Genomic DNA, 26,401 nt, shown 5'->3' with positions numbered 1-26,401 from the left:
AGGGGGAGGGAGGGGGGAGGGAGGGGGGAAAGAGAGAGAGAGAGAGAGAATTTTTAAATATTTATTTTTTAGTTCTCGGCGGACACAACATCTTTGTTTGTATGTGGTGCTGAGGATCGAACCCGGGCCGCACACATGCCAGGTGAGCGCGCTACCGCTTGAGCCACATCCCCAGCCCCTAGCCTTGATATTTTTGAAGGGTATTGATCAATTATTTTACTGAATGTCTCTCAATTTGGGTTTTCTTAATGTCTCTCAAATATGATTTTTTCTGATAATCTGAAACTTTTCTGGGCAGGAACACACAAAAAAAGGGTTGGATCCTTTTTTGAGGATCTTACTATACAGAGTTCTTAATGTTGTCATGTTTTGTTACTGGTGAGGTTATCCTTGTTCACTTGGTTGGAGTTAAAGTTCTGCCAGGTTTCTTTCTTTTATGATTTGGGTTGAACCTGGAGGGACTCTACCACTGAGCTACATCCCCAGCCCTTCCCTTTTTTATTTTTCATTTAAGATAGGGTATTGCTAAGTTGTCCAGGCTGTCCCTGGACTTGTGATCCTCCTGCCTCAGCCTACCAAACTGTTGAGATTACAGGTGTGCACCATCATGTCTGGCCTCTGCCAGGTTTCTTGACTATAAATATCTTTAATATCTTGGGGATACTTTTGAAACTAAGCAAATCCTATTTGTCCTCAAATTTCTGCTCATTAATTTTAGTAATTATCAATGGATCTTGTTTGTAACAATTATTATTGTAGTGTTTGCTTGATAATGACTTTCAATTTCTCTCTTTCTAACTTGTTAATTAGAATCCTACTGGAAGAAGGACCTGTTTCTTTCCCCTTACTTATTTACTTATTTTATTCTATTGATTATAATCCAATTCTCTATATTTTGTTACTCAGTTCATTTCAGTTTAGTTCACTAGAATTTCCCTTAGATGGGCTCCAGTGTTCTTTCAAGATAACTTGAGAAGAGTAATGGGTTTGGTGGGGTGGTGTCCCTTAAATATAAGGGGCTGTGATATTTATTGAGAATAATTTTCCTTAAAATTTTTGTTTACTGATTCAATTAAAATCACAATAATAAGCATATTACATGTTGACATCTAAGAACATATTTTTATGAAAAGATCATTTTTCAAAACAAAATTTCAGAAGAAAAGTGTCATTGTTTTACACTTTTGAAATAGACTCATATCTACCTCTGTATTCAATATGTTGCAATAAATTGTTTTAAGTTAAAGTAGATGAGGAAAGTAAAATTATGTATGTATAAATAACTATATAAAGTCTAGTCTCTCTCCACATACATATACATATAAGCTGGAGAAGTGAAAGATGTTTTAATAACCATTTCAGATAATTGTGGAATTCTTCTTTGACATTATGCTAAAATTTAACAAGGGGTAGATTTAAAAAATTATTATTATTATTTTAGGTTGACAAATCTTAAGTATACACGTTGATGGGATCCAATGTAATGTTTGATATATGTATATAATGTGGAATGATTAAACCAAGCTAATTGATGTGCCACGTTATCCTCTTGGTTATTTTGTTGTCAAGCTTCTGTGCAGTGGATCTCAAAATGTATTTCTTTTATCTGAAAATTTGTCCTCTTTGATTAACGATTCTCCATTCTCTCTTTTCCCACTTGCCACCTGCAGTCTCTGTTAACCATCATTTTACTGTACTTCTAGTTCAACTTTTTAGATTTCATATGTAAGTGAAATCATGTTGTACTTATATTTCTGTAATGTGCTTTAGATTTGTCTATTTTTATTTATTTATTTATTTAATGACATCAGAATGCATTACAATTCTTACTACATACATAGAGCACAATTTTTCATATCTCTGGTTGTATACATACTATATTCACACCAGTTCGTGTCTTCATACCTGTACTTTGGATAAGAATGCTCATCACATTCCACCATCATTAATTACCCCATGCAGGGGCCCCTCCCTTCCCCTCCAACCCCTCTGCCCTATCTAGAGTTTGTCTATTCCTCTCATGCTCCCTCTCCCTATCCCACTAAGAATCAGCTTCCTTATATTCAATGTTTATAGCAGCACAATTCACAAAAGCTAAACTGTGGAACCAACCTAGATGCACTTCAACAGATGAGTGGATTAAAAAATGTGGTATATATACACAATGGAATATTACTCAGCAATAAAAGAGAATAAAATCATGGCATTTGCAGGTAAATGGATGGAGTTAGAGAAGATAATGCTAAGTGATGTTAGCCAATCCCAACAACCCAAATGTCTATGTTGTTTTTGAAGGCTGAATAGTATTCCACATTTTCTTTATCCACTCATTTTTTGGTCTATTTAAAATTTGTTATTTTTAGGTATATATGACAACAGATTATATTCTGAAATATTATACATACATGGAGTATATCTTATTTTAATTAGGATCCCATTCTTGAGGCTGTACATGATGTGGAGATTCACTATGGTATGTGTATATGTGTGTGTGTGTGTGTGTGTGTGTGTGTGTATGAAAGTTAAGTTAGATTCATTCTACTGTCTTTCCTATTTATATCCCCCCTCTCTTCCCTTCATTCATTCCCCTTTGTCAAATCCATTGAACTTCTATTCTTCCCTACCCACCCACCTTCCTGTGAGTTAGCATCTGCATATCAGAGACAACATTAAACTTTTGTTTTTTTGAGATTGGCTTATTGCACTTAGCATGATAGTCTAAAGTTCCATCCATTTAGAGGCAAATGCCATAATTCCATTCTTCTTTATGGCTGAGTAATATTCCCTTGTGTATATGTACTACAGTTTCTTTACCCATTCATCTGTTGTAGGGCATCTAGGTTGGTTCCATAGTTTAATTATTTATCCACTAATTTTTGATAGATAATTAGTTTTATTCTATATCTTGGATGTTGTGAATAGTGCCATAGTGAGCACGGAAGTGCAGATATCCCTTCAACAGTGATTTCAGTTCCTTTGGATATATCCAGAAATAGAATTATTCTATCATATGATAATTCAATTTTGAATTTGTTGCTTTTCTTTGTGGGGGGATGAAAACCAGGGCCATGTGCATGCTAGGCAAGCACTCTACCACATACATCTATACCCCTAGGCTTGTGTTTAGCTTTCTGAAGAACTGTCATACAGTTTTCCATAATGACTGTACTAATTTACCTTCCTGTTAACAATGTATAAGTGTTCCCTTTTCTCTATATCCTTGCCAATACTTGTTATGTTTCATCTTTTTGAAAAAAGCCATTATAACAGGTACAAAATCTCATTATGGTTTTAATTTACATTTTTCTAGTAATTAGTGATGCCGGGCATTTTTTCATGTATCTTTTGGCCACGTGTATATCTTCTTTTGAGAAATGTCTGTTCAGGTCTGTGTCAGTCAGCTTTCTGTTACTCAAATACCTGAGATTATAAAGAGAAAAGGTTTATTCTTTTCCAAGTTTGAGGTTTCAGTCCATGATTGATTGGCCTCATTGCTTTGGTCCTATAGGAAATAGCACACCATGGTGAAAGTGCACAGTGGAACAGAATTGCCCATTGCATGGCCAGAAAGCCAAAAAGAGAATGAGGAAAAAACAGGGGGTCTTACTCTCCCCTTTAAGAATACACCCCCAACTCTAAGATTTCATCTCACTCCAGTCAGAATGGCAGCTATTATGAAGACAAACAACAATAAGTGTTGGCGAGGATGTGGGGGAAAGGTACACTCATACACTGCTGGTGGGACTGTAAATTGGTGCAGCCAATCTGGAAAGCAGTATGGAGATTTCTTGGAAAATTGGGAAGGGAACCACCTTTTGACCCAGGTATCACTCTCCTCGATCTATAACCAAAGGACTTAAAAACTGCATACTATAGGGACACAGCCACATCAATGTTTATAGTAGCATAATAGCTAAACTATGGAACCAACCTAGATGCCCTTCAATAGATGAATGGATAAAAAAATGTGGTGTATATACACAATGGAACATTATTCAGCAATAAAAGAGAATAAAATCATGGCATTTGAAGGTAAATGAATGGAGTTAGAGAAGATAATGCTAAGTGAAGTAAGTCAATCCCAAAAAACCAAATGCTGAATGTTTTCTTTGATATAAGGAGGCTGGTTCATAGTGGGATAGGGAGCGGGAACATGGGAGGAATAGAAGAACTCTAGATAGGGTAAGGGGGTTGGAGGGGAAGGGAGGGGACATGGGGTTATTAATGATGGTGGAATGTGATGATCATTATTATCCAAAGTACAGGTATGAAGACACAAATTGTTGTGAATATACTGTGTCTACAACTAAAAATATGAAAAATTTTGCTCTATATGTGTAATAAGAATTGTAATGCATTCCTCTGTCATATATAAGTAAAAAAGAAAAAAAGAAGAATATACCTGCAATGACTCAAAGACCTTCCACTAGGCCCTCCTCTTAAAAGTTTCATCAGAGCTGGGGTTGTGGCTCAGTGATAGAGCACTTGCCTAGCACACATGAGGCACTGGGTTCGATACCCAGCACCACATTAAAAAATACATAAATTAAAAAAATAAAGAAATTATATATGAAAAATAGTTTCCACCACTTCCCAATAGTGGTAAGCTGAGGCCTAGGCCTATGATACATGGTGCCAACTATACAGCAACATTTTTTGCCTAATTTTTAGTTGGGATATTTTTTTGCTACAGAGTTGAGTCCCTTATATTTTTGGATATTAACCCTTTATCAGAGTATGGCTTATGTACATTTTTTCCTGTTCTGTGGGCTGTCTTTTCACATTGTTAATTATTTCCTTTGCTATGCAGAAGCTGTTCATTTGATACCATCTCATTTGTCTGTTTTTGTTTTTGTTAACTGTGATTTCAGGGTATGTTACGAATATTTCCTTTCAACTTATTAGTTGTCTTTGACTTTGTTTCTAGTGCTTTTTGGTGATGTTGCACTTATATTTATCAATCTTTTCTTCTATTTTTCTAGATTTAGATCTTAAAAAGCCTTTACTTTCATCAAAGTCAAAGATGAAGTCACTCATATTTTCACTATTATTTGTATGATTTCAATGTTTTTGTATTATTTCATTTTTTATATTTGGATCCCTACTCCATTTGGAGTTTACTCTTGTGCATGGTATGAGAAATGTATTAATTTATCTCTCATATATATATATCACTTAGTTGTTCTAGCACTATTTAATTAAAAAGTCTGTTTTTACTTTAGTGACCTAAGATGCTACCCTTGTTGCATACTAAGTTAGACCCAAATATGCATACATATTTGGGTATAACTATGAATTTTCTGTTCTGTTCCTCTACTCACACACCAGTACCACACTGTTTGATTATAGAGGTGTTATAGTATATTACAACACTGGGTAGTCAGTGCCCTGTTGTTAATTAGCTTTGGCAAAGCTCAGTGTAATGTATAGCTTTGTTATAATTCTAGACCTAAATAGCTGTATACTGTAGATTGCTACTATTCAACTATAGATTACTTGAGTCAAGGGGAGTTAGGCTCAATATCAAGTGCAAATCTTTAAAAGAAAGTGACTAATTTAATTAGTTCATCTGGATTCCTATAGAAGTACATCTGACACAAAATGATCAGTTCTAAGCACATTTAATCAATAGTTTGTAAAACTTTTGTCTCAGAAGATTGGTGGAATTCCAGACTCCATTGAGATTCATTCTTGGAGGTATATGAATCTGATTCAGATTTGACAATAATAAGTGGGTTGGAAACCATTATTATAATTAAGTACCTAATTTGATGCCCTAAGATTTCATAATAGAAAATACTGGCATTTATATTCATTCAAAAATGTAAATTGAACTTCCACTGTATGCTAGGCATTATGCTAGATTCTGGAAATATAATCCCTGTCTATTCTTTACAGTTTAGCAGGAAAGAGAGGCAATTAAGCAAGTTATAAAAAATAGTGAGATAAGTATTATGAAAGAGGAAATATAGGGTGCTGGGGTAAAATAAAGCAGGGCCACCTTAAGGTAACTGAAGACAGCCAAAGAAATACTTAAGCTGAGATATTAAGGAAGATGAAGTGAATCTGGGCGTGTCAGTGTTCCAGGTAGAGGGTACAGTATGTGCAAAAATCCGAAGGCAAAACAAAGATTTACACTCTCAAGGAATTGAAATTAATTTTATTGTAGTTAGAGTGTGAATGGGGAATGATAGGTTTTCAACTAAGAGTGGTTTTGTTTCCCAGCAAATACTTGGCAATATCTGGAGACATTTTTGGTTGTCATAATGGGGGCTTGAGAGAATATTAGGGGAAGTGGATAGAACTAACATCCCACAATATACAGGACAATACCAATATCCCCCAAAGAATTATCTGGTTCAAAATGTCTAGCTTGGGGCTAGATATTTAAAAGCAAAGGCACTTTCATTACAGTTCATGTGATATTTTAAGAAGAGAGTTTGGGTTTCACTCTAGGGCAACATGGAGTCATTTGCTGGCTCTAAGCACGAAAACCAAATTTATTTTAGTGATTACTCAGGCTTTAGCATAGAGAATAGTCTAGAATTGTTTCATTCATGTAACAAGAATTTAAGTGCCAAGCGTTGCTCTAGGAGCTGGGGATACAGTGCTGAACATTTAAAATTGACACATTGTAGTGGAAAAGGCAGATTAAAAAATACAGAAATAGACAAGTGAACAAGGTTGTTTTTCCATATTTAGTATTCTGAATGTAGGTGAAATCTGAATCTGACTATAAAACTTCAGTGTGAATATTCAGAGGAAAAAGCCCTAGACAAATTATATATAACATAATTTACAGGTTATTTATTGTTTATTTTGGGCCTAATTTCTCTTAAATGCAAATCTTAAAAAAAAAAACAGTCACAGCAATACAAATTAAAATTTAGGTTGTTTTCTGCCCATCTCTTCCACTTTGGCTGTGTGTGTGTGTGTGTGTGTGTGTGTGTGTGCGCGCGCGCGCCCACGCCTGGCTCACATCTCCACATTATGTTCAACATGCTCAATGTTACAAGATTGCTTAAATGACTACCTCTTTGTCTGATAGCTTTAATAGCAGCAGCAACAATTTTAAGAGCAGTGATCATTTGACATCCTCCCTGATAGGGCATGTTCTAGTCTTTTTACTTACATATATATTTTTTTAAAAACCTGTACTTTTTTTGTCTGTGACATTTCTTAAAATTAGCTGGTTTCTCAAATTAGCTTATTTCATATGTATTAATTTATTTCATATGCATTAGCTTCTAGTATGACAAGAGCTTCTAGTTGCATAAAAATCTTTTAGAATAATTTTTTAAAAATATTTTTATAGTTGTAGATAAACACAATACCTTCATTTCATATATTTATTTTTATGTGGTACTCCTCATACGTGGAGGCAAGTGCTCTGCCACTGAGCCACAATCTCAGCTTCCTAGAAGAATATTAACTTGACAAAATGACTGAAAGGAACATCTTCATCACCTTTATTTATTTATTTAGCTTTGAAGCCAAATTCAATGACTGATAGAATGAATACTAAAAAAAGAGAGAGGCAGCAGTGATTAAAAGAATAGGTTCTGAAGCCTGCCTGACTCAATTTAAATCTTGACTCACTAATATACTGAGGTAAGTTATTTATTCTTAGAGCTCTGTTTCCTCATTTACAGAATGAGGATAATAACAGGATTACTTAATACTGGCTTTGATTACTAGCTTTGCTATTTATTAACAGTATGACTTTGAAAAAAGTAATTGCTAGAGACACAGTTTCTCATCTGTAAAATGAAGATAATTAAACAACTCATAGGGTTAAGAATGAACAAGACAACAAAAATAAAAAATAGTACTGAGCAGCAACACATATTAAGTTCTTAGCAAATGGAAGCCAATGTCTCTATGTCCTATGAATTCTGTATGTACCATTGCTGTTATAGTTAAATTTACATATGCAGGCAAGGCCCAGAATAAAATCTCTGTGCCTCTCTATTCTGAAGGCATTTCAGAAGAAATATAGGAGATTTGCTTGAGAGATGCTGACCTAGCAAAATCTGCTATATTTCAAGTACAAACTGTTTCTTTGAGAAATAAAACTGTTCTAAAGTAATAACAAAAACTCTCAATTAGCAGCACCAGAAGGAGCAATAATATTGTGAAATACCAACGGTAATTACTGATATATACGAACTGACATAAAGAACTCTGTCAAATCAAGAGGTTTCAAAATTTTTTGAATATTAGCCTACTTCATCAAAAAACTAGCAGATTTGAAAATCTCATTGGAAAGTTAATGTCTGCTTATTGATTTGTTATTGGTGAGAAACAAGACTGCTAGTTTCTGCCCTATGCTTTCACAGCATAAACTTGCATAGCTGAACTGTTAACATGTAGCACAATTACTGTGATAACATTAAATTTTAATTGAAGGGGCCATTTCTTTTTTCTTTCTTTTTTTTGGATACTGGGGATTGAACTCAGGGGCACTCAACCATCAAGCCACACCCCCAGCCCTATTTTGTGTTTTATTTAGAGATAGGGTCTCACTGAATTGCTTAGCTCCTTGCCATTGCTGAGGCAGGCTTTGAACTCCTGGTCCTCCTGCCTCAGCCCTCTGAGCCACTGGGATTACAGGCATGCACCACCTAACTCAGTGGAGCATTTCTTTTTTTCTATTTTTTAAAATTATAGTTGGGCACAATATCTTTATTTCATTTGTTAATTTTTATGTGGTGCTGAGGATCGAACTCCCAGTGCCTTGCATGTGCTAGGTGATTGTTCTAGTGCTGAGCCACAAATCCCTCCCCACTCCTCCTGGGGCATTTCTTAAACAGTGTTTAGCACAAACTTGAACATATCCCAGCCAGGCTTGGTGGCACAGGCTTGTAATTCCAGCTACTCATGAGACTGAGGCCAGAGCCTGGTAAGTTTGAAGCTAATATGGGCAACTTAATGAGAACTTGTCTCAAAATAAAAAATAAAAAGGGCTGGTGATATAGCTCAATGGTAGAACACTTGCCTAGCATGCATGAGAGACTGAGTTTGATCCTCAATACCATAAAACATAACAAAAACAAAAAAATCTCTAAATGTATCTCACCTCTAGGTGCAAACAGATTTATTTATTTGCTTAAGGAAGAAATAACCATAAAATTTAAAATATACTTCTCAACTAAGTAGAAATAGTCAAATTTCCTATAAATGTATGTTAACATTTTCTTTTTGCACTGGGGATTAAACCCAGGAGTACCTTACCACTGAACTACATCCCCAGTCTTTTATTTTGAGACAGGGCCTTGCTAAATTGCTGCTATCTGCTAAGGCTGGCCTTGAACTTGTGATCCTCCTGCCTTAGCCTCTCAAAACACTGGGATTACAAGCATGTGCCACCATGCCTGACTACAATATTTAACATTTTCTAAATATTGAATATAAATATCTTGGGACTTTTCTTGCTAAGAGAGGAACTAAGACTTAACAAGAAGACTTAATTCTCTAAGATTTTTTAACAATTACCTGACATATTATATATTTATCTGTTTATTATCTTCCCACCATGAAAACGTGAGCTACATAATATAGAGATTTGTGTCTGCTTTTTTCCACTGATTTATCTTTAGTTTTGGATTTTTGGTGCTTCCAAAGTTATATTCTAAATGAATAGCTGAAAGACTGATGGTGGAAGCTCCTCAGCATTCACATATTTCTACAATATTTATTCTACTTGTTCTAAAAAAGAAGAAATTGGGGACCATTTACACAGAGAATATTCAGGGAAAAACAGATGTCTCTTTTGAACTTACAATTTGTGAGGAATAAATCTGAGTGAAATTTCTGTTTACAGAAGCTCATTTGTAGATGAGTGTATGCTAATCTGTGGGGGTAATTAATAATGTAAATTGGGGAAACAGCTGCTTCTGGCTCTTAGCCAGATCGAAAAAAATATAACCTTACGCTATTACAGACCATCTTTAAAATTTCAGAAAAGCATAGGAATTAGAAGCAGTGGAAGATGAGTGTGAGGAAGGGAGCTGAAAACAGAATTTCTGTAAAGTTTACATCCCCATATCTCCATTTCTACACCCTGTCCAGCCAGGTGATAACCTCCTCAAGAGTCAGTGGAATGAGAATTATATTTAACTAGAGAAACTAAATAGGAGAGAATCTAGACTTAGGGACACCAAACATAGACAAAGGTAGGGATAAGGTGCAGAACCAAAAAATAAAAAAAAAAAAAGAAAAAAAGCGGGGGAGGGCTTCAGCAAAAGTCATACACTGACTGGTAAAACCCTATCCGTCTTCTACCCAGCTCCAGATTGCTGGCACCCAGGCAAGGAACTGGAGGATTCTTTGCTGGAGAATATGGACACTGACTTTTGGGTATTTCCAATAAAGAATGGATCATCTTGCTGTCTGCACACACAACCTTCCAATTAGTTTTTCAGTACCTAATCATAAAGGAAAAGAGAACACACTGCATACATAAAACATGAATAGGATGCTAAATAAAAAGGGGGACAACTGCAGAAAAAGAAAAAAAACTAATGGAAATTAAAATAATCATTGCCTATATATATATATTTTTTTTTGGGGGGGGGAAGGAAAGGATTGGAAGGTAATGTTGAAGAAATCTACCAAAGTGGCTTATAAGGAAAAAAAAATCCAAAACCAAAAACGAGAACATGAAAAACAGGATAGAAATTTAAGAAAACTAGAGTATCAGCACAGGAAATCTAATTTTTGATTAGCTCCTATTAACCAAGTTAACAAGAGTTACAAAATGACAGAACAGGAGGAAATTATTGATAAACAATACAAAAGCATTTTCCAAAATTAAACAGTATTTTTAGGGCTTGCTATGTACCAACATAATTATGAAAAAAGATCCAAGAATATGGTGATAAAAAAGATCTTAAAAGCTTCTGGAGAGAAAAAAGGTATATACAAAGAATTTTGAATATAGAACTCAAAAAATTAGACAATAAGATAACAAATAACCCAATCAACAAATGGGCTATGGACCTGAACAGACACTTCTCAGAGGAGGACATACAATCAATCAATAAGTACATGAAAAAATGCTCACCATCTCTAGCAGTCAGAGAAATGCAAATCAAAACCACCCTAAGATACCATCTCACTCCAGTAAGATTGGCAGCCATTAGGAAGTCCAACAACAACAAGTGCTGGAGAGGATGTGGGGAAAAGGGTACACTTATTCATTGTTGGTGGGACTGCAAATTGGTGCAGCCAATTTGGAAAGCAGTATGGAGATTTCTTGGAAAGTTGGGAATGGAACCACCATTTGACCCAGCTATTCCCCTTCTCGGTCTATTCCCTAGAGACCTAATAAGAGCATGCTACAGGGACACTGCTACATCGATGTTCATAGCAGCACAATTCACGATAGCAGGATTGTGGAACCAGCCTAGATGCCCTTCAATAGATGAATGGATAAAAAAATGTGGCATTTATACACAATGGAGTATTACTCTGCATTAAGAAACGACAAAATCATAGAATTTGGAGGGAAATGGATGGCATTGGAGCAGATTATGCTAAGTGAAGCTAGCCAATCCTTAAAAAAACAAATGCCAAATGACTTCATTGATATAAGGGGAGTAACTAAGGAGAGGGTAGGGACGAAGAGCTAGAGAAGAAGATTAACATTAAACAGGGATGAGAGGTGGGAGGGAAAGGGAGAGAGAAGGGAAATTGCATGAAAATGGAAGTTGATCCTCAGGGTTATACAAAATTACATATAAGAGGAAAGGAGGGATAAGAGAATAATAATACAAGTGGAAGAAATGATTTACAGTAGAGGGGGTAGCGAGAGGGGAGGGGAGGGGAGGGGAGGGGAGGGGGGATAGTAGAGAATAGGATAAACAGCTGAATACATCAGACACTAGAATGGCAATATGTAAATCAATGGAAGTGTAACTGATGTGATACAGCAATCTGTATACGGGGTAAAAATGGGAGTTCATAACCCACTTGAATCAAACTGTGAAATATGATATATTAAGAACTGTGTAATGTTTTGAACTACCAACAATAAAAAAATCTATAAACAAATAATAAATGTTCTGTATCCCGCCCCCCCCAAAAAGAATAGTATCAGATTATTTGACATCAATTTTGAAGTTCAAGACAATGGGGCAATGCCTTCAAAATATGAGGGATAATAATTTTTAATCTAGAGTGATATATTATGTCAAACAAACAGAAGAGTATGAGCATAGAATAAAGATGCTTCTGGAAATGTTAAGTCTCAAAAAACTTATGTTATATGCATAATTTCTTAGGAAGCTCCTGGAGGATCTGTTCCAAGAAAATGAAGAATAAAATCAAGAAAGAAGGTGATATGGGATAAAAGAGAAGTGATAATAATTTTCAAAATAAAAAGGAGGTGGCAAGCCTTAAGAACATCCTGGGTCTAGACTGAGCTTCATGGGCTTTAGAATGGATATCTCTGAGGGGAAAATTTAACTGATAAGCATGAAAAGTAGTACTAAGATGCACTTTATAAAATTATAGTAAGAATTATGGAATGACTTAGTCAAAGATCTGAAGAAAAATAAGTACAATTTAAAATGAGGCATTTTAAGAAGGAAATGTCCTTTGTTCCAGAGTGAATCATGATTGCACAGTATTAATGCTTAAAATATTGTAATAGGGTTTCAGTCAAAAATCATGATGTAATTGTGCTTGGAGCATGACAGGAGGAAAGTGAAAGAGCTATCCTCATCATTATAATAAGCAAGAGATAACGTGTAAATGAATAAGAAAAGTTAGAGCAATATATGGGTATTATTTAAAAATATTGAGATTAAAAAAGCCAGACAATTGAAAGTGGCTGCTTTTGGGGAATGGATGAGTTGGGAAGAGAAAGGAAACTGCTTGTTTTGAGCATTACTTGATTTTCTATGTATATATGTTACTTTGAGAAAAAGAGAAATTTCAAACTCAAACATAAAAAATGTACAGTATAAATGTACATATAAAGTATAAATATAGTATAAGTATAAAGTATAGCACAAATATAGACAGAATAATATAAAGAAAGGGTTTTGAGCTAGAAAGAAAAGTAAAAAAACCTATTAATTACTTATACTGTGATCGTGGGTAAACCATGTAACTTCTTTGAGTTTCTACTTCCTTGTTGATTCCTCAGAAGACTCCATTTCTAAGTTATTCCAACTCTAAGGTTCTAATTCCAACACAATAAGGTATTTTTTCCCTAGGGATAACAACAAATGAAAAAACCCAGAAACTTTTCTCCATATTCTCATGGTATACCTTCACATATATTTTTTTACTTTGCCTAGGCTCTCCCTATTTTTGCCTTAATGTTCAAATGCAAACAGCATGTCCCCAGTTTGGGAATTCTGTTTTACCTGTGAGGCTAATCTTCGCATAGCTTCTTCCTGTCGCCTACGCATTTCTGGAGTTCCTGGGCAGCTCCCACTTGTGATAGATGAGTGAGCTGAAGGTGGCTGTGTGAGTGGCAACTCTCTGTTGGCATCCACATCTGGATTAAAAAGATGAGATGTTTGCATCAGATAATCATATAAGCCTGAACTAAAGGATGATTAGTTAATTCCATTTATCTATGACCCAGCAATTCAGCAATTCCCCTCCAAGCTATATGCCCAATAGAGATAAAACTCATATCTACACAAAAACTTGTACACAAATGTTCAGAGAAGCATGATTAAAATAGGCAAAAACCAGAAAATGGCTCAACTGTCAATCAACTGATGAATAGATAAAATGCAATATAGACACACAATGGATTAAACGTGACAATAAAAAGAAATGAGATATACAGATACAACATAGATGTTCCTTAAAAATACTATGCTGTCAAAGAAGTCAAGTCAAAATGACCCTTTTATGATTCTATTTATATGAAATGCCCCAAATAGGGAAACCCATAGAAACAGAAAGTAAACTAGGGGTTTCCTGGGGCTGGAGGTAGGGGATTAGTGGGAAAAACAAGATTTACTACTAAGAGTCATGGGTTTCTTTTAGTAGGATAAAAATGTTCTAATATCAGACTAATGAATTTTATACAAGCTGAACTGAATACTTTAAATGAGTGAACTGCATGGGTTGTAAATTATAGTTCCATAAGACTACAATTTTTTTAAAAAAATTTATTTGTTCTTATAATTTAGAAAACATATTCTTAAGTACTACTAGAAATTATAAACCATATTTATAAATAAGACCATATTTCTAAAACAGGCACTAAACAAATATTTGAATTCATTATTTGATGGCCAATAGTTATTGAAAAGAAGAAGGTAGTCTTCACTTAACTCCTTACCAGTAAGAGTGAATTTAGATTTCTTTCATCCAATTGGTAGATTCCTTGGTTACGAAATAAGTTCTTAATAATGGCAGGGTGGTGGGTATAGGAGATGGCAGTGTATAAAAGTCTGAAGAAATACATGACATTTTGAATAGAGGCAAAGTTCAGTGATTATCGTCACTGTTATTATTCATGGTGTTTATTTCCCCCCACTCTTCCCATTATTTTGATTTTAATTTTGTGTGTAATTATTATTCAAATATTCTGACTTCTAGCTGGTCCCTTTTGGAGATGCCCTTATTTTTTTTTGTCTTTCAGAGTCTTATTTTCTATTTGATATTCAGAACACAGTAGAAATAAAAGTTAATAGGTGGTAGTTAGTATGCACATCAAAATGGCAAAACAGACTTATGAAATGAGCAGAGTAGGGAGAGTGGGGGTTACTTACCTAGCAGCTATTTGGGGGTTTAGTAGCTGTCAACAAATGTCAAATTCAAGTAACTATCATTGGGCCATTTTAGTGATAGGAAAATATAGTCTTGTATTAAAAGAACTTCTTTACTGCACTGAGAATAGCTGTAGTTAATGTTACAATATCTGAATTATACAACAGGTCTATTTTCACAAAATGTTTTTTTTTTTTTTTTTTTTTTGTGTGTGTGTGTGTGTGTGTGTGTGTTGGGGGTATAGGTGATGGTGGCAGAGAATGATGGGAGAAGTGAGATTTGGGAAAGTAGGTGGAAAGAAGGATGACAGGGTAGTGCCTGCTTTGACAGCTTTTCTGTACTTTACCAGGGAAATGACAATGAGGGGGCAGGCTGAGGGACTGTCTGTAAAGAAAGCCAGGCAATGAAGTACTATAAAAGAAAGAACAGATGACTTGGTGGGGGTGGGTGGGTTGGAGGGGAGCCAGAAGCACCATAGCTTTTCATTTATTTTCATTATTAGTACAATTACATCTCTGATACCAATGACCAAAGATTATGAAGGCCAGTGAGATACCAGATAAACCTATTCAAGTTTAATGTAAGTTAAACTCTGTAAAAAATTAGGCTAACCCTCTGACATCTTTCTTATTGATTAATGAAAAAATTCTGCTGCTGCAAGTAACCTTTTAAGTGCCAGCTCATTTAATAACAAATTTATGCTGAAAAATAGCTTGCATTATATCAGTTACTTATTCTTGATTCTTCTTTAAGGACTACTAGTCTGTTAAGATGGTAGTGGTAGAATGTAGTTTGACTAACAGATTACAAAAATGTAGTTTAATCAACAGATTACAAAAATAATTACTCTGTATAAGGCAATGCTATTTCTACGTAATTCTGATAGATATATTATCACATACTGTATCTCTCCTGATTATTCAAAAAAATTTTTTTTTCTCAGTAATGGGGATTAAACTTAGGACACTTTACCACTGGGCTATCCTTCCAGCCCTTTTAATTTGAATTTTAAGAAAAGTTTTAAGAAATATTTTTAGTTGTAGATGGACACACTAACTTTATTTTATTTAGTTATTTTTTATGTGGTGCCAAGGATCGGGCCCAGTGCCTTACATGTGGCTAGGTAATTGCTCTACCACTGAGCCACAATTCCAGCCCTTCCTTTTAGATTTCGCTAAATTGGCTAGGCTGACCTTGAACCTGTAATCCTCCTTTCTCAGCCTTCCAAGTAGCTGGGATTACAGGTATGTACTGCCCTCTCAGCTTCAAGTTTTTAAAGTTTACTATCAGGCCAAATCTATAGTCTCAACAATGGGCATTTATCTCATGAATGCAGAATGTCCCAGTGTTTTGGAGATTTTCAGGAGATAAAAGGCAAAGGATATTAGATAATAACTTAGTGAACTACCTTTAAAGAATCTCTGCTTTGGGGAGTACATGGACTATTTTCAATTAACTCTTGCTCTTATTCCCAGTTACCTTTGCTTTCTGAGAAAGCAGCTATTCTTGCCCTTGGGATTTATCTACTGTCATATATGATTCTACCACTCTGTTACCTACAACACTGACATACAGAGGAGTCAGAGACTATTAGCTATCTGGTTTTCTTTCTGACACACGAAAATAGCTTACCTCTTGGACAACTCAGATAAAAGGTAGTTTTGTATAATAGACTTTAAGCACTTAAAGGAAAATAGTATAATAGTGTGAAAATTTACTTTCAACCATGAAAATGTTCTCAGAAGCAAAATTTTAACCATACTGCTTCATTTTGCAGATGAGAAAACTGAGATCTAAACAATTAAAGTGAAATTCTCAAGGTCACAAAGTACTGCGGTCAATTTGAATGCTGGGACACAAATCCCGGGTTTCTGACTCTCAGAGTAGTTTGCTAGTCTACCTTAGAAAAGTTTCATTTAGAATCTAAAGATGACATTCCCCTTAAGATAAGAATTCTTTCATAACATTTCTTACCATACACTGGTAAAGAGGGTTATTTCTTTTTCAACTGATTTTCTTCATAGAAGTTAGTTTTCTTCTACAGGTTAGACATTCATAACTGTACCAGAGGCAATCTGTCTTTTTGATAAAAGAATACTAATTTCAGTAGGAAGCCAGGATATCTGAAGGGTATTTAGTGGGTTCCTGCCTTTAGACCCCATAACTGCTATGATCTCATACAAACCATTTCTAGAGGTTATCTCAAAGTGTGGTGGGCTAGATTACTGATTTGGACTAGTAGAGCCACAGCTTTCTTTTATGTTCTGACACAATTAAAAGAAACAAGGTAAATGAATGCTATACATATGGTATATACAGAAAGAACATTTATATACATTCTTTTATTTTCTTTACTTGAGTGAGTTTCACCAATAAGGAGAAGCCACACAGAAAAATGAGTGAGAGAATGGTCTCTGAAACCAGAATTCTTAGTTTCACCATTTATTGGTGGTTAAAACCTGGGAGGTTTATTTAACCTCTCTGAGCCCCAGATTACTTCTTTGTGAAATGAAGACAACAGGAACAACCTCACTGAGTTTATAAAAGGATTGGATGAATTAATATTTGTAAAGCTCTTAGAGACTCTTTGGCATATAATACGTACCATATGAGTGTTTTAAAATAATCAAACAAGAGACTGGTGGTGATCATTAAAGTTGTGATAAAAGAAGCCAAATGAGAACTCATCATCTTTTCAAAGGAAGCAGGAAAAATCCTTCAAGAACACAATAAAGCTCAAGTCCAATCAGAGCACACTGACATCAACAGCAAAGAAATGAAGGCTGCGAACAGATTGTGCTGGCATGTAACAAGAAGAAATGGGCACAGGTTGAGGAAAATCTGACAGTGATGGATGCAAATGGCTCCACAGGCAAGTGCTGTAATCATTATCCAAAGGACAAAGCAGCCATACAGTCAGCAGGAAGAGTCATAAATTTATTCCATGAGAAAGATTTTCTCAGTCACTCACAGATGACTATTGGATGCACAGAGTATTATATTCTTTCTCTGAATTCTGAGTAATGATACTCACATGCAAGTCAAATTTTACAGATCAAAAAAATAAAAGGATAAATGGTGTGACTCTACTTTGTGTACAATCAGAAACAAAAAAATTGTGCTCCATTTGTGTACTATGAATTAAAATGCATTCTGATGTCATGTATAACTAATTAGAATATATAAATAAATTTAAAAAATAAAAGGGTATATTGCCTGACACACATATCAGAAAAAATTTCAGACCCAACTAAGTAGGGAATTCTTTAAAAAGGAATACATACGTTTGGGGGAGGCATGTGGGCTATCTGAGGCGATCTGTCTCATCCGTGTACCATGGCAGCTGAGGGCCACCAGCCTAGAGATGATGGCAGTTTTGCCAAATCCAATGTTTCCCACAATCACCACTCCTTGGTTCACACTGGCATTTGAACTTTGAAGTTGAGCATCTATTTCATGGAAAACCCAATCCCGGCCAACGAACACCGACTCTGTAGTGATACTGGGTACTTCAAAGAGCAGTGGCTTCAGGGAGATATCTGGAGGCCTGTATGGTGCAAAGCGAACTAAAAGGAAGGACAAGAGAACAGAGAATTAGGTGGAACTGTCAACATTTAGGAAATGGAGGTGGGGGGAAGTGGTGTGTTTTAGTAGATTATTAGGGTTACAGTATGATGGCATTCTGGGCTTATTCTGAGACTAATTAAATTCTGAATTTTTACAGAGTCCTACATAGAAAAGCAATGCAGGTGTGCTAGAGCCATCTGATTACACTAGACAGCAGAAGGCAAACTGACAAAAACAATAATGAGTTTACTCCCAACAATCAGAAAATCAGGGCAATATTCAAAATGATTAAACATGGGGATGACCCACGTATTAGCAATCAATAAGCTTGCAAAGGTAGTGAAAAAGGGTTCTAAGGGCCTCCAGCTATGCTTGAGGATAACCTTTTAATTACTGGATTGTAGGGAGTCAGGGATGTAGTACAAGGGGTGAAGAAGGCTGTAATGGGCCATCCAGAGAGCCTAAGGCAGCAGCTCTTTATGGACCAGTAAGGATGTATTTCATATTTAACCCAATATAGCTGTACTAATATGTATCAGATGAAAATCAGTTGTGTAGAAAGCAGTGCAAAGTAAATAGGATTGTTGATTTCTTTAAAAACAGCAATGAGAACAGTAATTCCTTTAAATTAATGATAGTATTTTGCTTTTTAATATAAAGGGTATATTATTAGGGGAAGCAAAGCCCCTAAAAATTCTGATGGTTTAAAAGATCTTAAACATGTTAAGCAGCCATGGAAGCAGAAACTGAAGTTTCACCCAATGTCTCTGTATCTGTACTGCCTGCATTCATGCCAATTAAAAAAAATGACTTTTGCCTTATACACATGTCTTGGGGAGGATCCCTTTGACTTTTCTCAAGATTTCTTTCCTGCGCTTATATAATTATGGATATGCTAAGGGAAAAAACATAAACTAGACTTTAACAGTTCTCTAAAACTATACCACAGATGTGTCTTGGTTTCAAATATCAACCTTCTAATTATGTTGATGATAAAAGGAAGTCTTGCCAGGCCATCTCTATATGGACTACTGCCCTCCTAACTGTTCCCAGAGTAGTTCTTTGATATGCCATTTTCACTGTCTGAATCTATATATTTCCTTTCTGTACCATTAACTTTAGCATAATGCCTTTACATATCGTAGGTGCTCAATAAATGCTTATGGAAAGTATTAGTTAAAAAGAAGGTATTAAGCCAGGTGAGGAAATTGAATGCCTATAAATCCCAGCTACTTGGGAGGCTGAGGAAGGACTGCAAGCTTGAGGCAAGCCTTAGCAACTCAGCAAGGCCTTAAGCAATTTAAAGAGACCCTGTCTCAAAAAAAAAAAAAATTACAAAAAGTAGGTATTACACTCTAACTCTTTTTTTTTTTTTTGTATTTTGGAGCACAAGAAAGGTCAGGGGAGGGAAAGGGATGGGAACAGGAGAAAGGGAAATCATAAAAGCAAAAATGAGAACTATTTATACTGCTTACATTATTTTAAAACATATTTAAACCATTTGCACACCATAAAATGGGATCTAGAGCTGACAGTTTATTGGAGAAGACATGACTAGACACACTCTCATTTAAACTCTCTGAGCTGGTTAGACACCATTAGGCAATAATCCCATGCATGTAATCTCAGCCACTTGGGAGGCTGAGGCAAGAGGATCACCTGGGCAACTGGGACCCTGTCTCCAAATGAAACAAAATAAATAATAAATAAAATAAAATTTAACCCAATAAAATAAAACTCAAATAAAACAAAATATCTGTCTAAAAGTCATTAGAATGATAACTGATCATTTAAGTAAAGTTAAAAACTCTAAAACTAGTACAAATATTTAAAAAAAAAAAACCTTAAGTCTGACAAACATCTTCCTGTATCAATTTTAAAACAGCCAAACTTTTCATTTAAAAAGTAGGGGAGGCTATAAAGATGTAACTATTTGGTCATTTATATTTTACTTAAAAATTTAAATTTAAAATTTAAAACTCAGTTGTTGGGGTATAGCTCAGTGATAGAGTGCTTGCCTAGCATGCAGTAAAACCTGATTTTGGTCGCTAGTACTGCAAAACAAACCAACCATAAATACAATTACAGAATTCAGTGAAAAATTAGATTTTAATTTGCTAACTAATGTTTTAAAATAAATTCTGTATCTAGAGCTGGGTGTGGTGACACATGCCTATAATTGTAACTACGAGAAGACTGAGGTAGGAGGATTACAACTTAATGAGACACTGTCTCAAAAATAAAATAATAAGGGCTAGGGACGTAACACAGTGGTAGGGCACTTGCCTAGCATGAATGAGGCACTGGGTTCAATCCCTAATACTGCAAAACAATAATAAAAAAAAAATCCCAGTGTCTTATAGCCAAGACTCAATTTTACTTTTCTTTTTATTTTTTTAATATTTTTTAGTTGTAGTTGGACACAGTATCTTTTAAAATTTATTTTTATGTGGTGCTGGGGATAGAACCCAGGGCCTTGCCCATGCCAGGCGAGTGCTCTACTGCTGAGCCACAACCCCAGCCCCAATTTTACTTTTCTTAAACATTATTTTCAGTTAAAATACACATTCCACCAAATTCCCCCTTTTAAAGTACATGATTCAGTGATTTTCAGTATATGAATTCGTAAACTTGTGCAGCTACTACTATTATCCAAACTCTAAACATTTTCATCATTCCCCCAAAGAAATCCTATATTTTTAGCTGTCACTTTCTACTGCCCCATCTGTCTAGCCCTTAGCAACCAGCAAACTACTTTCTTTTCTTCAGATTGTCTATTCTGAACATTTCATTTAAATGAAATCATGAAATATGTGCCTTTTGTGTTGACTTCCTTCTCTTAGCATGTTTTGGAGGTTCATCTGTGTCATAAATAAATGTCATAAAGCACTTCATTTTTTTATTGCCAAAAATTCTATTATATGGATATACCATATTTTGCTTATCCTTTTATTAATGGAGGAACATTGGGTTGCTTTCACTTTTTGGCTATTATGAATAATGGTGTTATGAACATTCATGAACAAGATTTTTCGTCTTACAGAAACAGTTTACTCGAGGATCTGCTTGTTTCCTCTATTTTATTATTAGTTTAAAAATAAGTAACATATATGTTCATTATAGAAAACTTAGTAATAATAAACAAAATAATATCTGTTCTCCCACTAGCCAGACAGAAAGACTATTAACATATTCTTTGAATTTTGTCTGGATCACATAAGCTTATTTTTTAAAGAAATGGAATCATACTATACATACTGTTTCCTAATCTGCTCTTTCCAGTGAGCAATGTAAAGTGAAAATATTTTTTCCATTAAAAACATAAAGATAGGGGCTGGGGATGTGGCTCAAGTGGTATCGCACTCGCCTGGCATGCGCAGGCCGCTGGGTTGGATCCTCAGCACCCCATAAAGTTTTCCACCGAAAACTAAAAAAATAAATATTAAAAAATTCTCTCTCTCTTTAAAAAACATAAATACACATTAATAAGTATAGAATTTCCATTATATGACTAAATCATAATTAACATAGCCAATATCTCATTGTTGGATATTGAGATTATTTTGGTTTTCTACTGTTACAATCATAGCCTACAATGAAATGGCCTTTATTATTCAAAATAAACAAACACTACTATGTGTCCAGAATTGTTTCTAAGCATGTTAACTTGCATAATAGTTCTATTTAATGAATATTACTATTTCCATTTTATAGATGAGGAAACTGAGGTACAAAAATATTAGTTTGTCTAAAGTTTTTCATAGTCTGAATCTATTTTTTTGGTTTCAGGTTTTGAATCCAGGGCACTTGACCACTGAGCCACATCTCCAGTCATTTTTATTTTTTTTAAATTTTGAGATAGGGTCTTGCCAAGTAACTGATGGCCTTGCTAGGTTGCTGAGGCTGGCCTGGAACTTTCAATCTTCCTGCCTCAGTATTCCTAGTTGCTGGGATTATAGGTGTGCGCCACTACACTAGGCAGCAGTCTGAATCCTATCATGCTCTAGTTTCTCTCATGATAAGTGACATTATAAGCAGCAATATGATAAATATCACTGTATATTCACCTTGGCACAGGTACCTTATAATTTTCTTGAAACAAAATGCCTGAAGCAACATTTCTGGGTCAATGAGTTGTGTTTCTGACCTATCTTGTCAAATTGCTCTCCAGAAGGATTTTATGTGAGAATGATCACATTCCTCGGAGGTCTCACCATAATCACTGGAGAGTATTATTAATCTTTATTTATACAGTAGAAATATTAATCTTTATTTATACAGTAGAAATGGCATCTCACTGTTTTTGGTATTTTTAACATCTTTATTGGTTATTAGCAATCTCTGTGAATTGTGTGCTCATGCCTTGTGCTCATATTTCTATTGGGATGTATGTCTACTTTTGTAGATTTGTAAGAATATTCAGACATCAACCCTTTGTCATATTTATTTAATCAAATAACATAGTTTTTAAAATAAATACTTCTTTGCATTTTAGTTTTCTTTTAACTTTTACAAGTTAAAAAAGTGGTCAAAATTGTCAGTCGTTTTCTTTATGGTTTCTTTCTATCTTTAATATTATTCTTTGAAAGGATCCTAATCCAAAAATATATTGATTTTTTTCTAGTGCTTTCATTTTGGAGTATGGTACACAGTAGGGATCTAACTATTTTTTTCCATCCAAATGGTTAAGAAATTGTCCCACTGATAGAAATTATCACTAATTTGAAATGCTTACTTTATCTTATTTATTGTAGGTCTGTTTCAATTACCTAGTTTGTCCTACTTAATCTATAAGTCTTCTGTGCCAGTGTGACACTAATTTAATTATGTGTTAAGTGACTGCCAAGTCTTCCATCAGAGTTTTTAAAAATATTGCTTCAAAAACAATGTCCACATGAGGGGGAAGGGAAGAAAAAAAAAGAGAAAGAGATAAGTGTCACAGTAGAATGGGTAGAGAATAGTGATGGGAAGGGAGGGGAGGGGAGGGGGGATAGGCAGGGCAGCAGAATGCAACTGACACTAGGATTGCTGTATGTATACACACAGATGTATAACCAATGTGATCCTGCAATTTGTACAGGTGGAAAAATGAGAATTCATACCCTATTTGAATCAAATGTATGATATGTCAAGATCATTGTATTGTCTTGAGCAACTAATAAAAAAAAGAATTCACATAACAGAAAAAAAAACAATGTCCAGAACTAGTTTGAAGTTTATCATAAGGAATTTCATCCATTTCATTTATTCATTTCCTGGTGATTAACCAGAAATACTCCACTGAAAAGTTTTAGTCAAAATTTCTTAAATTAGATTTCTTAAAATAATCATAACATTCCTTTATAACCCAGAGATAGATATTACTTCATTTTAGCAGATACACATTATACATTTGAAAATAACAATTATGTTTTTTTTTCTTTTTTTGTGGTGCTGGGAATTGAAACTAGGGCCTTGTGCATTCGAGGCAAGCACTCTAACAACTGAGCTATATCCCCTACCCACAATTATGTTTTAATGTTGTATTTTTTAAACTCAGATTCTTACAACATAGAAAACAAACATTTAAAAATATTTACCTTTATGTATGATATGTCAAGGTCATTGTACTGTCATGTGTAACTAGTTAAAACAAATTAAAAAAAATCTACCTTTGAAATAAACTAATAAATAAAAACTATATATACCATTTGAGAAAACATGTTTTTCTGGTGTATGATATTACTCAAAACCATCTTTTGGAAAAATGAATTTTCTCAATTGTTATTTATGGCATTGTAAATCTGTAAAACTTTTAGGGAAATAAATAGTAAATGCCACTTTGACCTTAAAATTCTGTATGCTTCTAGGAATTTATTCTAAGAAAATATTTCAAAAGAAATACACACATGTTCACTGTTGTATGTGTGGTGTTAATGAGGATGATATATAACTATGATAGACCTACTATATAAACATTAATGCAAAATAATAAAATCTTTGCAGATTTGCAGGAAATATTCATGATATAAAATTTAGTAAAATGATATAAGGCAGTATATTATCATTACAACTCACATTGGTGCAGATGAACGTCAATATGCAAAACAAAAGTAGTGAAGAGATGACAAGATGAATGATACCTTTAGTTTTAATTTTTTAAAAGGAATTTTCAGTATAAATTTTAGCTATATTAAAAAATGAAAACATAAATTGTTATTTTACTCACAAAAGAAGATAATATTTCATTAAAATCACTTAGTTTTCTTTCATGGAATGACTATACTGCCAAATCCATCAACTAGTTAAATTGCATCAGTTAACTGAAAAAAATGCATAATTTATTTATTTCAGTTACTTTTTTCTCACAATTATTTCATTCAATTTTTTTAGAAGTAAAAAAAATGTATCTAACTTAAAATGTTAACTATTTTAAACTATAGACTGAGAATACCAAATCCAAAAATCTGAAATGCTCCAAATTTGAAATACTTCTGGTCCTAAGGATTCAGGACAAGATATATTGATTAAAATTATGAAAAATAAAAATATATAAAATCAGCTATTTCTATTGGGACAGAATGAATACCAGACTGAGTAGTAGTTTGAAGACTACTCACTGCAAAAGTCCTGGAAAATTCAATGAAGGTATGAACTAGGGAGAGACAACAGAAGAATATATAAAATCTGTCAAAAACTAAATGTAGTAAGATAGGAAGAAGAATTAAAACTTTTCCAGCTTCAAGCCTGAGGGATTATGGAATGAGGAGAACCAAAATATCAATGTATCAGAGAGATTTACTGTTTGACAGAAATAGCTTTCATACTTTCTGTTATGTAAAGGTTCCGCCCAACCCCACCAATATAAACTAGAGACAAAGTCTTAACATCTGGGAGGAACAAATTAAAACTTGGATACATGAAGATATATTTAAATTTAAATTTCAATTAAGGCCAACAAAATGGTCCACTGAGTTAATCTCTACTGAAATCAAAAAACTATACCAATACTCTTCTGATTATGTAGCAGTTCTATATTCATCCAAGCCCTGAATTCCTACATTTGTTTCCTGTATGCTATGCAGGCCATTGATGAATAATATGTGTAATATGTGTAGAAAGGGTTGTGAATGTCCTGCACAAGTTGGCTGATAATTATTTTCATATAACTTATTAAGGGCATAGAAACTTATATGTGTTGATATAAGCATTTGTTCACATAGGAAAGCGAATGGGCTAAGAAGAGTGAAGAACTCACAAGGTAAGGATTATCAAAGCAGGGACAGTAAAGAGACTTTTCACTATTAGTAGCCCTGTCTGAGACTGGAATGACTAGTGCTGACAAAAATGACCAGGTTACTTCCTACATAAAATGCTCTGGTTATTCCTTACTGTATTTAGAATAAAATCAAAACTCCCTCCCACTGTCCTTAGTCTCAGGATGATCTAGAACCTTTATCCATACCACTGCAGGTATCTCACATCACTTGCACCTCATTCAATATCCCAGCTACTCTGGTCCTTCAGTTTCTCAATAGTTTTTTTCCTACCTGATGTTTTGACTGTTTGAGATGGTCTGTTCTTGGCAGACTCCTTTATATTCTTTAGGTGTAGATGTAAATGCTATTTTTTTTTAGAAAGCTTACTTGGATAAACTTTTAGTTTGCTTCTCTATCCCCATCATTTTTTTAAAAAGAGGGCTTATTTGCTTCTATCAGAGAATTTATTGAAAAATACCTATAGGCTGGGAATGGTACATGACTGTAATCCCAATTACTCAGCAGGACTTTAACTTCAAGGTCAGCCTGGTCACTTGGAGGGAAATTGTCTAAAAAACCAAACCAACCAACCAAACAAACAAACAAAACCCTCCAAAAAACCTGAATGTAGCTACATGGTAAAGCACCTGCCTAATATGCTCCAGGGTATGGGTTCAATCCTCAGTACTGCAAAAGTAAATAAATTAAAATGATTTTATTTTCTTATATCACAATTGGACACAATATTTTATTCTTTATTCTTTGCTTTCTTGTTTATTCTTATCTCCTTAATTAGAATTGCAAGCTCTCTGTTGGTAGCAACTCTTATTATAACAAAACTTATCATTATATCA

At 34.5% G+C, this 26,401-nt stretch overlaps 1 protein-coding gene across 1 annotated transcript in view; it reads right to left on the bottom strand.

Moving 5' to 3' along the window:
* The window catches only part of Tanc2 (tetratricopeptide repeat, ankyrin repeat and coiled-coil containing 2), a 412,218-nt gene that overhangs the window by 95,346 nt on the left and 290,471 nt on the right, over positions 1-26,401 (bottom strand). Inside the window, exons 10-11 of the mRNA XM_077800862.1 lie at positions 18,027-18,308; positions 13,377-13,510 (exon numbers count right to left, since the gene is read on the bottom strand). Of these exons, the coding sequence (XP_077656988.1) occupies positions 13,377-13,510; positions 18,027-18,308 (416 nt within the window). The remainder of the gene's footprint in view (positions 1-13,376; positions 13,511-18,026; positions 18,309-26,401) is intronic.

The sequence above is a fragment of the Urocitellus parryii genome, chromosome 7 (assembly GCF_045843805.1).
Source record: "Urocitellus parryii isolate mUroPar1 chromosome 7, mUroPar1.hap1, whole genome shotgun sequence".
Classification (NCBI taxonomy): domain Eukaryota; kingdom Metazoa; phylum Chordata; class Mammalia; order Rodentia; family Sciuridae; genus Urocitellus; species Urocitellus parryii.
The sequence above is the reverse complement of the archived record's forward strand: the minus strand, read 5'-3'. Positions and strand labels throughout refer to the sequence as shown.